This window comes from Cottoperca gobio, chromosome 11 (assembly GCF_900634415.1).
Source record: "Cottoperca gobio chromosome 11, fCotGob3.1, whole genome shotgun sequence".
Lineage (NCBI taxonomy): Eukaryota > Metazoa > Chordata > Actinopteri > Perciformes > Bovichtidae > Cottoperca > Cottoperca gobio.
Window position 1 is genome coordinate 14,485,174 of NC_041365.1, and position 15,512 is coordinate 14,500,685.

Sequence of the window (15,512 nt, forward strand, 5' to 3'; positions counted from 1 at the left end):
TGTTCTGACCTCCCTTGAATGGAGGAATGTGAGGAATGCAGCAGTGAATGAGCGAGTGGGGGAGGCAGCATGCAAATGACTGACAGATGCAAGGTTTATTTTTTGCTCGTTGAATCGAATATGAGCTCACAGAAAGTTTGAAAACAAATTCTAAAAGGTGTTTAATATTACATTTAATACTGGCAACAACAGAGTACACTCAGAACAAAAAACTGCCATCTAAATATGAAATGCTGCGAGCCAGCACCTGTACTAAAGCTTTCAGCAAAGGCATGAAAAGACAGATTTTGGCATTTGGCCTGCTTTGACATGGATTGTCTATTTATAGGCATCAAACACTGAAACAGACAATACTGCCACCAATGTAATCACATTAGGCAGGAATTCAGCATGGCAGCCAGACAATAGCCAGCTCTCCACCATAGACAACAACTGAAGCATGAAATCAAAGCAAAGCTTGAAGTAACCAGCGTGTCAGTGCTCGCTTTGGAATTTCTTGAGTATGTAGGACTTTGGTATTCTGTCTGAGACCCGGACATGACTCTGATCTCATTCTGGGTTCTTTTCCAGGGGATTTATATCATCACCATGGTCAGTTACTGTATGTTATGCAGCTGTTACCTTTTCCAACCAGGACAGAAGTTAATGTTTTCACCCCCGTGTCTGTGTCTGCTTGTTATCACATTAGCTCAATAACGTACAGGTTTGGCTCGTCTGTCATCTCGCTCCCCTGTTATTGAACGTTTTTTATGGTTTTGGACACACGTTTGCTCAGGGAATGTACAAAATAGATATTTTACGTATTACATAAAATGACATAAACAAACTAGAAAAGTGTACTGCAGAGTGCAGATGTTGCAGGTGTGTCTCCCTCTCCCCTCCCAAACAAAATGAGAGTTGCATCTCACTCAATTGTCCCTCCCGCCTCCCTTACAGTCAAGATGGCATCAATGAGACCAAACTTTTTTGAGCCACGACACATGTTAAAATATGGCCTGCAATAGACTAGGTAAGGCTTGTTTTTAATTCTCAAAAATTGTGAATCACTGCAGCCACGAGAGGTCCTTGAGGATACAGTCATACATGTGCTCGGAACATGTTAGGCTCATGGGTCTATTAGTATGCGAGATGAGCTACAGACAGACAGATACACACACACAAAAATGATTATTTTGCAATATCCAACATCGAAACCAAAACTCAGCAAAAACTCATTATATAATGTTCATGTTTTGATTGACTTTTTTATTTGGATAAAAACATCATTATTAATTATATTTAAGTGGTGGAAAGTAAAAATTAAGTTTACACCCGTGCATCAGCTAGCACCTCAGTGAACCATCAATACAACCTCTGCTGATTGTTTGACAATTCCATTTAATAAGTCGGCGTGTTCATTTGCACCAGTAAATTGCCAAAGATTATGTGTCACTCCGCAGATCAAAGACATCAAAGTAGAAATGAATGAGGCAGAAGGGACATCGCCATATAGTGTGTCGCAATGAAGATCCTTTGAAGCAGTCTGACTGAAGCTGCAATGTTAACGTCAGCATAGCTCGCCATGCTTCTATGGTTTTAACGTCTTAACCTCCTAACCTTCAGTGTTACCAGTGTCTACAGCATCTCTTCCTTTTGTTAAATAACCCAGAAGTCTCAACATGACCTAAAACAAGTTACATAACATCACAAATGAGCTCAAAGGATATTTTGTTCAAAGAAGATAAAGCTATGGGAAATATAAAATGCTGATAAGGTACAAGTGAATTAATTTTGAGGAGGTGCTGTATTTTGTATTTTTAAGACCTCCTTAATAAGAACTTCAATCAAATCCTTCAGGTTCACTTTGGCATCAGAAGATTTCTGAGGGGGGCTTGCAGGCGACGGAGTTCTCATAGATGAGAACGTCAGGAGAGGGCGTCGTATTAGACAGTGGATACTTGTTGGGATAAAATAAGAAGAAACAAATAAACACACATTAGAGCACAGGAACACACATATAAATATTACAAAAGCACAAAGTTCTTCATAGCTCTATCCTGTAAATTTTGCTCCAGATTGATTGATTTACTTTCAAATGTATACATTTTTATTCCATGGTAGCATTCAACCAGAAGAACCTGGGTTCCCCTTTGCCCTGGAGAAAAAGTTGACCCCCCTGATTGTCATTGTATAATTTGTAGCTTGGTCAGTGGCCCTACGCGTCAAACTATGATGAACCGCGTACCCCTCTATCGTCTCTTTTGCATGTGCAGAGCTGCCTCAAGTGTCCATAGTAATTCTGACGGGAGTAAAGGGGGAAGTCAGGGGGTGATGTTTGGGTCAAACAATCGCAGGACTTTCACCCAGGAGGACGCTCTTTGAGTCCTTAACCCAAACCACAAACTTTTCCTAAAGCCATGTTTTTCAGAAACCTGGTGGCACAGGATCGAGAGGACCAACTGGGAACACCTGGGCCGGTGTGCCATACCATTGTTCCAATGGCCCATTATTCCTAAACCCCAACAGTCCGAAAAATGTCCCATTGTACCAAAAGCTAATTTGTCTGAAAGCTTGTTATCCCGAAAACAAATGTTCATTGCTAAGAAAAAAAAAAAATACACTCTCCCTGAAACAAACAGAAGCACATATGCGTAATCATATTGCTGAATGACAGAAAAGGCATGCCCCGCCCTACCCTGCTGTCGTCTGGCACGAGACTTTTACCCTCACCCTAACCAATCTCACTCTTCATGCCTAAACCTAACTAACCCAACCAACGAAGGCAACGAGCCATATGTGCTTCTGGTTGTTGCAGGGAGAGTGTGTATTTTCAGAGCAGTGGGCCTAAGGAACCAGGGTCATTTGTTTTCGGGATAATGGGCTTTTGGACAAATGGTCTTTCAGTCCAATGGGACATTTTTCGGGCTATAGGGGTTTCAGAATAATTGGCCTTCGGAATAATTGGCAGTCCCAGTCTATAAAGCTAAGGCTGCTGCAGCGCTTTTGCTTCTCCCTACAGGCACCTGTTTTGTTACTTTATAGTTTAGTCTTATGCCTTGTTTTGCACATTACAACACCGACACAAGGCAAACCCCCATGTTATGCTTAAGAGGTACCCAGTGCGTTAAAAAGTGAAGCAAAGGGGTCCTGACCAACAGTCTGTGACGAGTTGGGAGGGAGAATGTGTTGGTTCCCACTTCACCATCAGTTCAGTAACACATATATCGGTCCACTTCACTTTTATTGTCATCTCCCCTGCCTGCCTGCTTTCAACTTTTGCCTCTTTCTGGTAAACTGTTTATTTTACCGGGCTGTTCTCAGAGTCCTGCTTTTGGCTTTGAACCTGTTTTTTTACTGAGCCTTTACATCTTGCAGTGTCTCTTTGATATCTACTACAGCATATTTTTGTAAATGCAGCTTGTCCAGACTTTTCACATGTGACCCATTCTGTGCACATCAGGATAACATTTAGGTATCTCATGTGGAAAATAAAATAATTGTTCATGTTGCAGATACCTGGAGTTGGTCATAGTCAGAGGCGAAGCTAGTGGTCCGAAGATTAGCATTGGTGTGTTCCTCCTTCACTTCAATCCGCTGAAAAATATTTAAATAGAAAGAGATATTTTTAATCCAGCTGACATCGTCCTTCACATTCATGAAGATAAACATAGTGACATTTGATTGGAAACTGATTTGCCATTCAACAATCCAGATACAGGCACAAATAAAATGTATTTAAAGTTATACTTAACTGTACAACTTTAGGAAAGTTGAGGAATAAAGGTACTTTAAACAACTCTAACCGCAGCATTGGATGTTTATATTGAACATAAGCTCAGTATTTCAGGATGTGAAAGCAATATTGGATACCAGGACAGAATTTCACTACTTTGTATAATGTTGAAAGAGGGGCTTTAAAAAGAGGAAGTAAAAGCAAGGGCAACTTTGATGAGGTCGTGTCATATGCATTCTGTACACTACAGTACATTTGACTTTGAGGTTAAGTAAACTGTTCCTAGAGGTCAAAAATCAACATATGCGCTCAAAATAGCATTTATTTTTTGTATTCTTGAATTCTAGTCATTGTTACATAAAGAAAACTTTGGCAGGAAATGTAAAACTTGTAGTATATCTTCTCCTTATCATGTTTCCTGCATATGATCCTTTCTTATTCGGAAAACTGTCTCACTTATCATGCACAAAGCATATGCAGTATGATTACATTTTCTCTTCAAGACGTTATATTCTTGTGCTTGTATTTTATGAAAATCAATTCGACAATAATATTGTTTATTTGTCACTTTTTTAAAGAAAAAAAAGGTTTATCACATGTTTAAAGATTAGTCACTCTGACTTCTTCTACAGTCAAACAGAAAGGATGAAGGATGTCAGCGAGACGAGACAGTGACTAGACCATGACACGCAGAGGATTTCTAAACTCCTTATCAGATCTACTATATTAGTGCAGTGCGGGGGGAAATTTTTCACTGTCTCTTGTCTGGCTGCCTGTCACTTTCTCAGGTTTAGGTGAACAATTTCCCCTTACCTTCAGCCTCCTGGAAATACTAAAGACGATAAGAAAAACAAACAGAGAAGGAATGTTAGCCGAAGGAAAGATTTGTTTTGGCAGAGCACCAAGATGAGATAAACACCACTCCCAGATCTTCAAGAACTTTAATAATTAAACTACATTATTACTATACTATAATATACTATACTATATTAATCAACCTTTATTAAAATAAAATACAAATATTGAGTAAAATTTATAATAAACAAAGAATCTTAAGCATACATTATTTTTAAATTGTATGGCCTCAATAAAGTCAAAGCCCCATTAAATGTGTATGCCCCAAGTTTGGAAGAAAGTTAAAATTCAGACTGGCCGACACCATAGACCAGGGCTATTCAACCTTTTTGTCCAGGAGGCCACATTTTGAGAAAGCAAATGGCATGGGGTCCAGACCTTTCCCTGAGCTATTATTATTATTATTATTATTATTACTATTATTATAGGGGTAATAATGGGGGTCTGGAATTTGTCCCCCAGAAATAAGAACTTGTAAATTAAAACAAATGTCCTGCATATCTACACCAACTAAACTCTTGGATTAAGTCAAGAAACAGCCGCAATCTGTAAATAATAATTCTGTCAGTATCACATAAAACAGCGCCCCCGCCAGCGCCGCATTAACCATTCTGGCAGAGAGTGGTACTGCATCACGGGGGACGGCAAGAGGATTTCTAATCAAAATGATCAAAGATTCACATGAAGTTCTGATGAGAGAAAATCTGCAAAAATCTGAAAGACACCAGAGTAACTGTAGAAAGCGCTATGTTGTGAGAAGCGGGGTGAATACCCAGATATAATTAAAATAAGATTTTAACACATGCTCTTTGGTGGAATCTGTGTTTGCCAAATAACATGAGATGTTTGGCTGTAATCTTATCGGTACATTTGGTCGGTAATTAAAGCAGCATTGTTATTTCCTTGTTATTCTAACTGAGTTTTGCAGATTCAGACACAGAGCTGGGCTGTGCCACTGGCACTTAGAGGCTTGGCTTCTACCAGAAGAGCCGCTGACTGAGATTATTCTGAGCAGCATGTTCGGGGATAAATTACAATATACAGATTTGTGTATATTTCTCGCTTCCTCACTGATGATCTCTCGCTGCTGCAGGGTGCTGCACGGCCACTCTGGGCACCTGTACCGTAAAAGTACAGATAAACGTTTAACCGTTAGACTCTAACGTGTTTTACACACACACACACACACACACACACACACACACACACACACACACACACACACACACACACACACACACACACACACACACACACACAGAAGAGAGGAGAGACGTCTGTCATTAGTATGATATGACAGTAAGAAAACTCAGGCTTTCCAGGAATGACAAGTAATATCTAAATAACAATAGAAAATGAGAAGGTCAAACTGGAGTCATTACATTCTTACCTTTGATACTTGCACACTACCACAACAACAGTCAGGATGTAGAGGACCAACAAGACTCCACATATAATGTAGGGACTAGCCTGCGCAATGCTGTTGCACCTGCCTGAAAAACAGGATTAAAATACGGCAAACCAACAGACAACAGATTATTAAAGGTCCTTCACTGCTATATAATACTGGGAAAGTATCGAAACGCTCAATCCACAGAGAAATGCAAACGTATTCAGAAACTGTTAAAACAAGCCGTCAGGACTTTCCTAAGGTTGTAATGTCACAACTGTACTATTTATATATATATATATATATATATATATATATATATATATATATATATAATAATAAGCTTCATGTGTATAGCACCTTTCATACAAGAATTGCAGCCCAAAGTGCTTCACAGCAAAAACATAACAATTAGTACAAGATTAGACAGAATAAGAGCATTTACAGTACAATAATCAAGGTGTTGATGTAAATGAGTCTGAAGTACCATTATAAAAATAGCAGAATTAAAATAGTATGAAATAACATTGGCGTACCATTCTTGTAAATGTTTTAAACTATCAGAGCCATATTTTGAAAGTATGAGATCAACAATGGGCCCGTGTGGCCCTTCAACTGGTTTACTCCCTTTGTTACCCATTCCTGGTAGTCTTTGTCAAACTCTTTATTGACCCTTGTATTTACGTTTACAGTGTCAACCTCTTTATTGACCTTTTAACGTATAAAACACAGACGTCTCCGTGAGTCCAGATTCTTTTGGCAAAATCTTCATAAACAAACCCGTTTGTTAAGTTTTATGAAACCTATTGGTTAAAGCTAGTTTTTCTCCAATATATTCTTTAATCTTTCACTTTTCCACTAATGTGTAAAGAACATGTAAACACATTCATCAGAGAAACTTATATATATATAGGTAGAAAGTGCTGCTTCAGTGCCGTTATAGTTATTCCCTGCAATGACGCTGCAGATACGCCGAGAAGACTCGGAAACACTGACCAATCAGAGCAGACTGGGCTTTTTTTGTGAGAGGGTCTTTATTCATTAATTTATTATCTATTTAGTAGGGACAGATACAATTTATATTGACAGACTGAAAACAGCTTTCCGATGCAAGTATCACTGTGTTTACAGTGAATGCTAGGTGAATGCTCATAGACTTTAAGTTTACCTCTCGTGCTGTTGACCTCCAGAGACACAGGTCTTGACCTCTGAGAGCCCCTCTGGCTTTGAGCTTCACACAGATACGTCTCGTTGTCTGTCTGGTCGACTTGCAGGATCAGCAATTCTCCTTCACCCATCTTAGTCAACTGTGATGAGGAGAGGTGATACATGTTTCAGTTAAAAACTCAAGTGAGGCCAATTTTAGGGAAGAAACATAAGAGGCCTCTGTGGTATGTTATTGATACATTACAAGTGTTAATCCAACAGGAGAAGAAGTGTGTTGTGTTTACTGATGACACATGATTGCTGGGAATAGAAGTGCAGTTGCTGAAAGGTTTTTCTGGGTTTTTGAGAGAATATGAGTTTGGTAATGCGTACTGAATAGGATGTGCTTAAATGTGAATTATCTCTTATCGTAGGATATACTTGTGGGTGACCCCTCCCATCAACACAACTGCCTCTTCAGCCTCCTGCCTTCAGGGAGAATGTTCCGCAGCCTCCGGTCGAGCTCCACCAGACACAGAAACAGCTTCTTCCCTGAGGCTGTCAGAATGCTCTCCCCTCCCTCCCACCTCTTACACCTACATGATAGGGGCTGTCACAATATCAGATTTTCACTGCACGGTTATCGTTGCTAAAATATACAAAATAATAATAATAATGATATCAGTCAAATTCATCTTTGTTGTGTGCTTTGTCTCTTTTTTGGCAAATTAATAACACTCATTTGTGTCTGGGCTTTTGGGGGAGGGAGACTAGGAACGGAAAGTAACACAAAATTATTTAAGAGGCGTTTGATTATGTACATGATATTATCATAAGTGCATTAATAACATGATCTATATTAAAAAAAAATACATATTACAGTTATCGCCAATACTGGTGAATTGTGACATCGCTACATATGATATTGTCTCACAGTAAAAGCAAAAAAAGCAAAAAGTGATTTTTGCGTTCCAGTTCTTCCCAAAAGTGTTGGATGGGGTTGAGGCGCTGTGCAGCCTGTAACGTTTATCAACAACAAACTGGAAAAATAATTTCTTTATGGAGCTGGCTTTGTTCCTGGGGGTATTGTCATGTTGAAACAGGAAAGGGCCTTCCTCAAACTGTTGTTGGAAGAAAATTATTGTCTAAAATATCATTGCTGCAGCATTAAGACCCTCTTCATTGAGGCTAATGGGCCGAGCTCAAAACCGTGACAAAGAGCTTCAGAATTAAAATCCACAAAAGTATCTGAAGAGCAATATCTATATACTTTTGACCACATAGAGTAGGTGAAATAATAATAATAATTATGAAAAGATATATGTTCTTGAAAGATCATACACATATAAAAAGTAGCTACACATAAATAAATAAAGTAGAATGAAGTAAATACAGTAGATTATTCGTTACCTTTCCACTGTCGGTTCTGTACCAGGTGTAGTGGCTCACAGGGGGGTTGGCATCACTCCAGCATGTAAACGTCACAACGCGGCCCTCAGGGACAGGAACAGATGTGCTGAGGGTTGCCACGGTGACTCTAGGAGCATCTGTTGGGAAACAGACAGTAATATCTGGTGTTAAAATAATAATTAGCTAAATAATGGGCAGACTGCTCAGATCATACAAATGAAGATTCCTTTTTTTGCGGTTCCAGTCGTGGAAACTACATTTACTCAAGTTTTGTAATCAAGTACAGTTTTGAGTATACTTCACCTCCACTACATCTCAAAGGCAAATATTATACCTTTTATTCCCCTTCATTTATTTGATAACATGCAGATTCATATTAATAATACAAAATACAAGCAACATTATGAAATTATGTTATAAGTTAAAATAAGATGAAACTTTATTGATTCACAAGCTACCCAGCAGTTTGTAAAGTAATTAAACATGTAGCCATTCTGCATAATGAGTACTTTGTGATGCTAATACTATATATATATATATAAAATACTATAATTTTGAATGCATGACTTTTACTTGTAACAGAGCATTTCTACGTTTACTTAAGTAAAATACCTACGTACTTCTTCCACCACTATCTCTAGCATCTGAAGCACAGCACAGTACCACTGCCTGCCGTACAGCAACAAAGGCCCCTTGTGTTGTCATACATGCAGCCATAAACTTCACTGTTTGATTACTTCCGTCAACACCAAGTTAAGACAAGTTCAGTTCTTTAAACACTGACTGGTTAAAGAAAAACTTCCGTCTGTGCAAGAAACAAAAATCCCCTTAAGGTCAAGTGAGTGGAAGTCATGTTGAAACAAGTCGACTGTATTCCCAAACTATGCTGTACTTGTCTCACTGTGGTCAATAAATCAGCGTCAGTGCCTTCATGATGAAGGAGGAAGGAAGGAAGAAGAAAAACGGGAAGAAGAATTTGTCAAATGATTCAGTGAATGAATAAATCAATCAATCATCAATATCTGCAGAGGATTCAGAGGTTCCAAGAGAAAACAAACAAATTCTATTTTACTTCTGTTGCTAAATGAGTTACAAACTTTCCTCAATAAATATTTCAGTGATCATCTACGGGACTTATTATTATTTTGTACAAATATATTTGCACAATTCATGTGGTCTTAGGAAGTGTTTCCCAAACTTTGGTCAAATCAAAGCGTCTATTTGTGATCCTTTTCATAGGTTTAAAAATGTATGTATCAGTGCTAGAAAGTAACTAAGTAAAAAGTACCGTACTTAAGTTAAATTTTGAGGAACTTCTACTTTACTGGAGTACTTCAATTTTCTGCTACTTCACAACAATTGAGAGAGAAATGTTGTACTTTTTATTGCACTACATGTAAAGTTCCCTTATTACTTGTTATTTGTTACTTATAATCCAGTTATACTGAAATGGACCATTGTGCAAAGTGAGTACCTTTGAGATGTCGAGACTTTTGTACTTTTACTTAAGTAAGATTTTGTAAAAAGGTATTCCTGCACTGTGTTGTTACTACTTTTACCTAAGTAAAATATGTCACTTCCACCACTGCCAAAGTCTGACTTTCCCTTCTCAGAATGGACAATTTGAATAATTTAAAAGGTTGAAGGGATAAACCTGTCCATTACTTCACAAAAAATAACCGTTAATGTAGAATAGTCTTAAAAATAAACATGATTTTTTTTTGTAGAGGATGATATTATTAATTATTTGCTATTTCATTGTTCATCTAATGAACCCTCAGCAGAGGTCAAAGAAGTCTTCAGATATTTCAAGTAAAAGTACCAACACTCAGTTACAAGTAAAAGTCCTGCATTCAAAATCCTACTAAAGTAAAAGTACAAATCAGAAAATTATTTCAACTATTAAGAGTAAAGGTAATTGTTCTGCACAGATATGGCCCAATACTCACAAGTCCCCGGCTAAGCGCCGCTACGGTGGAGATTACCCCGGTTGACAAGGGGGTCGCCTCCCTACGCCTTCGTGTTATGGGGGGGGGGGAACTCTGACTGGTGTCTGTGCTTATGGACCGAACAGCAGCTCGGAGTATTCGGCCTTCAAAGAAGACCCTGAATGGAGTCCTGCATAGGGCTCCAGTAGGGAACTCCGTAGTTCTGCTGGGAGACTTCAACGTGAACGCGGGTAACGATGGAGACACCTGGAGAGGCGTGATTGGGAGGAAGGGCCTCCCTGATCTAAATTTGAACGGTCGTTTGTTGTTGGACTTCTGTGCTAGTCACGGAATGGCCATAACAAACACCATGTTCGAACTTAATGATGCTCATAAGTGTAAGTGCTACCAGAGCACCCTAGGCCAAAGGTCAATGATTAATTTTGTGATCGTATTATCTGATCTGAGGCCGCATGTTTTGGACACGGGTGTAGAGAGGGGCGGTCAACTAATCACCATCTGGTGGTGAGTTGGATCAAGGGGTGGGGGAAGACTCTGGACAGACCTGGTAGGCCCAAACGGGTAGTGCGGGTGAATTGGGTACATCTGGAAGAAGCCCCTGTCCTGGGAGATCTTCAACTCACATCTCTTTTCAGGCATCTCTGTGGAAGTTGGGGGACATTGAACCTCAGTGGGCGATGTTCAAAGTCTTCATTGCTGAAGCTGTGGTGAAGAGCTGTGGTCGAAAGGTTTTAGGTGCCTCAAGGGGCGGTAACCCTCGAACACCGTGGTGGACACCGGTGGTCAGGGAAGCCGTCCGACTGAAGATAAAATCCCCCAGTCGGAGCTGGCGGATGTGGCCTGGAAAAGGGAAGTTTGGGGTTCCCTACTGGAGCTGCTGTCCCTGTGACCCGACCCTGGATAAGCTGTAGACGATGGATGGATGGATGGATGGATGGATGGATGGATGTAAACATTGTTAACTCTCCATAAGTATCAAATGGATGATCATAAAATCGCCATGCGGAGTATACTGTCAGCAATGGAGAGAAAACATTTCTCCTTAAGGACATTTTTAATACGCTTTTGTAGTTTCTTAAACAGATTTAAATATCCGGGATTTTATTTCCCATTGTGTTACTCTTTCCACCTGTGAATGGTTCAAATAAATGATAAAGCGTCTCACACAGGACGTTGAGTCTCTGTGTGGTTGCAGACGACCGGCTGCTGCCCCCTGTTGTCAGCGGGTAGGAGACAGAACAGGAGATGCTCCGGTTGTGATGGTCGGCTGAGGCGATGAAGGTCAGTGTGGAAATCATGTTAATGCGTCCATCCTCCACACTCTGCTTCAAGAGAGAAGAAAACACCTAAATTGTTGAAATGTTAAACGCAGTGCATATCCTTTTTAAATAATAATAATTTGTTATATAGTACAATTATATATAATCAAAGTACAGTTGAATCTATAAAAAAGGATCATAATTAAGATACTGTAAAATAAATAAATGAATTATCTTTTTAGTATATAGCAATAAAAAGATATTTTGCCAATATCATCGGCAAAATGTGTATACAATGTAAAATAAAATTATTTAGACTGTTCCCACTATTAATATGATATTGTAGTTAATTATATCATATAATAGTTATAAAATATAGTAAAGTATAGCTAATATTACCTCCTTTATATAAAGTTGGGTCGTCTAATCTATAATAACGCACCATATTTTATAATATGATCACATGTTTTGTACGTCTTGAATGTAATGCGTGTGTATCTCAAACCTGATGTATTTGATGTATTTCTTTGTCTTTTTTTATAATGCAAAGAAAAAAAATGTAATAAGTTATTTAAAATAAGACTATTACTGAACTTGCTTCTTCCCCAGCTGAGCTATCAGGACCTCCAGAACTCCATTGTTGGTTGATCCAAAAACTATTCAAAACAATCAATGAGCCTCAGTGTTCTATGGAGTAACAAGTAACCCAATTAACATTAACACACACCAGTTCTATTTCATAAATAATCCCCAACAAATGCAATATTTCCTCCAGTAACATGTGCTAGAAAGTAAAGTGTAAAGTTTTAGGAAATCATTTTTGCCATTTTAAAAATGTAATTACATATTTGTGAAATGTCTTCAATGATTTCTGTCTTCAGAATGAACCGATGGGCTTGGGGCTGAGAGCCACAGAGAGGGAGGGAAGTATTTGAAGAGATTATGAAAATTATAAAATAACATCCGATTTATACTTGAGCAGCCTGAATGTATGAATGTCCACTTTGTCCACCACTGTGAATGAACGAATGAATGAGTGATCCATCACCTGCATCTGCGTCTGCTCCTGCCTGGAGATGTCTTGGGGGAGCCAGGTGATGGAGGGGGGAAGGAGGGAGCAGGGCACTGGGACTGAACACTGCAGCCTCACCTGGGCTCCCTCTGACACCTGACCCACAGAGGTCAGCAGGGAGGGAGGCAGCTCTGATCAGGAAGAATCAGATATGAAATATTACAGATACACACGGAGCAACATCAGCAATCATTTAGACTCATGTTTATGGTCACCTGTTAAGGCCAATATTGTTTTTATCAATTCTTCTTTTAACTTTGTTTTGGTCTTCACCAACTCCTGAGGGAAATATAATTTATTTAGGTGACAACTGCTCCACACTCCAAATGCTGTATACCTTTAATTCCAAGCTAACGATCTACCTGTTTACCCATGCTTTTAATACATCTTCTTTTGACTGTATGTATGTATTTGTTAGTTTGTTCTATTTCTTTTTATTCTGTGTGCTTTTGCTTTATTTCTTGTTTTTTATCATTTGTTTTTTGTGCCTGTGTAATCTGTAAAGCACATAGGCCTTTAGGTCTGTATAAATACATTTGCCTCGACTTGCCTTTGACAGTTACAGCTTTTTGACTGAAACCTGAACTAAAACGGTAAAGTTGTGAATGATGAAAACCAAAACAACAAGCTGAGAGCTGCAGAGTCTCTCCGTGGGTTTGTTTGCTTTCCCACTAAACATTGTCATTTGATCCATTTTCTTAATGAAAATATTGATTATAGCTGCTTTAAAGTTTAACACAGGGCAGACAAATAAGTCAGACGTAGATTTAAGAGAAACATCCATTCAACAATTTATTTATTTCAACAACATACAAAGTCTGGTTGATATCATTCGATGATTACTTTTGTTCAATATTATGTTGAGGTCTTTTCATTTAACAATGTAGATTTCAAAGAGACTCGGTTTTTTGGTTGGACTCTGAAGTGGAAAGATTATCAACTTAACAGTTGATCAGAATCATAATAATGTGTGAACTGTCTCAAAAAAAATTTTTTGTAAGTTCCTTCCAAAGTCTGGTCTTTTTTCTGATCATCTGGACAATCAAACAGACTTTATACTTTCCCGTCACCAAATACTCAAACTAATTAATAACTTATTGTCATATATTTTTACATTTAGAATTAAGACGGTTGTACAAGTTACCATTTTTAACTGCCTCTGATCACTTCGTATATTCATACCTGGTCGGCTATTAATGATGACTCCATTACTGAAACTGTACTTGAGCTTTAAACATTCAAGCCTGAAGAAGTATACGTCGCTGTAGTTCTTTGGCAAGCTGTTGAATATTGTGGTGCAGTTCTTCTTCGTTAAGTCCCCGACAATTTTCCCCTAAAAGCACAAAACTTTATTTTAAATTCTTGTGAAGATCAGAAGTTTCCAAAGATACCAAATACGCAAATGTTTTGAAGAAGATGAGGATGATGTGGATCATACGCTCAAGTCACCACTCATTCCCTCCTTATTTAAAACTGTTAGAAACTTGCACTAAATTGTCAAAATCTGAGTGTAACTGCTTATCACTCACCTTTTGGCACTTATCATACACAATGTGTATCTGGTAAATGTATACACACACAGACAGACACACACACACACACACACATATATACTTTATGTATATATATTAATTTAATTAAGCACAATGATGTTATTGCATTTGCTTAATCCGTACACAAACAGCAATTGTATAGGATTTTGTTGTCTTTTATCATCACACCAATAGGAGTAAGACATTTCAAACACAGCAGCGTAAAGTGGGGGCGACCGATGGCCCCTTGGCACACACACACACACACACACACCAATACCAGCATCGCTGTTAGGGCTGGTAAAACAGACAACCTACTTGCATGACGTTAACATAAGGAGATTGTGCAGTGAAGACGACAGGACCGCGCAAACTGCCTTTCTTCCAAATACCACCATCTGAGCAAAGGAGGATGTTTGCTTCTTCATTGTTTGGAACCTCGAAACGACATGGGACTGTGACACAGGACTCAGTGATGCCCACGATACTTTGGGGAAGCATCACATCCCAAGTTTTACAAAAGACACCTGGAGGGGCAAAATGTAAGACTTTAAAATGCAGATTTATGGTGAAGAAGCAACGGCACATACTCTCTACCACAATCTTTCTCCTTCACATTCATTCAACTTCATTCTTTTAATTTTATAAATTATTCTAAAAAATAAGGAAGCTTTAATTTGACTAGAACTGAACAAACTACACTTCCGCCTTTTGAAATACCAATGAGGCAACTACTGACCTTGCATCAGAGCGATGAGGAAAGTGACAACTGACAGATCAATGGCCATCTCAGCTGGATGAGATGAAGAGTTTAAATCCAAGATAACTATTGATCATTTAAACAGAGACAGACAGACAGACAGACAGACAGACAGACAGGCAGAAGATTACGTCCTTTACATTTGCTGAAAGAATATTATTTATAAGCAAATAGAATTTTACATATGACATTTTGTGGATGCTAATGTAACTAATAAAATAACTTAAAATAACCTCTAACTATGCCTTGCATTACCAGTAGCCCTACATCCAATGCCAACTCCAAGAGGTAAGAAATAAACGCCATACAGAGATAAATTGCCACTAATCTTTCACAAGAAACATAATTTTACAGTGTTTTCCAAACATATCAATTTTACTTAATTGCCAGATGTTTACATTTAGTAGTCAGGAAATATTAAAGTGAA

The 15,512-nt window shown here is 38.5% G+C and overlaps 1 protein-coding gene across 2 annotated transcripts in view; it reads right to left on the reverse strand.

Annotated features, from left to right (window-relative positions):
* Nucleotides 1-1,219: 1,219 nt before the first annotated feature.
* LOC115015362 (myelin-associated glycoprotein) overlaps nt 1,220-15,512 on the reverse strand; it is a 14,430-nt gene continuing 137 nt past the window's right edge. Inside the window, exons 2-12 of one of the 2 annotated variants that reach the window (XM_029442571.1) lie at nt 15,065-15,151; nt 14,644-14,852; nt 13,976-14,126; nt 12,770-12,924; nt 11,628-11,784; nt 8,514-8,650; nt 7,126-7,264; nt 5,958-6,060; nt 4,526-4,544; nt 3,496-3,573; nt 1,220-1,936 (exon numbers count right to left, since the gene is read on the reverse strand). In XM_029442571.1, coding sequence (XP_029298431.1) covers nt 1,850-1,936; nt 3,496-3,573; nt 4,526-4,544; nt 5,958-6,060; nt 7,126-7,264; nt 8,514-8,650; nt 11,628-11,784; nt 12,770-12,924; nt 13,976-14,126; nt 14,644-14,852; nt 15,065-15,113 — 1,284 coding nt within the window. In that variant the 5' untranslated portion in view covers nt 15,114-15,151 and the 3' untranslated portion in view covers nt 1,220-1,849. The remainder of the gene's footprint in view (nt 1,937-3,495; nt 3,574-4,525; nt 4,545-5,957; nt 6,061-7,125; nt 7,265-8,513; nt 8,651-11,627; nt 11,785-12,769; nt 12,925-13,975; nt 14,127-14,643; nt 14,853-15,064; nt 15,152-15,512) is intronic. The other variant, XM_029442572.1, reaches the window with a different exon arrangement.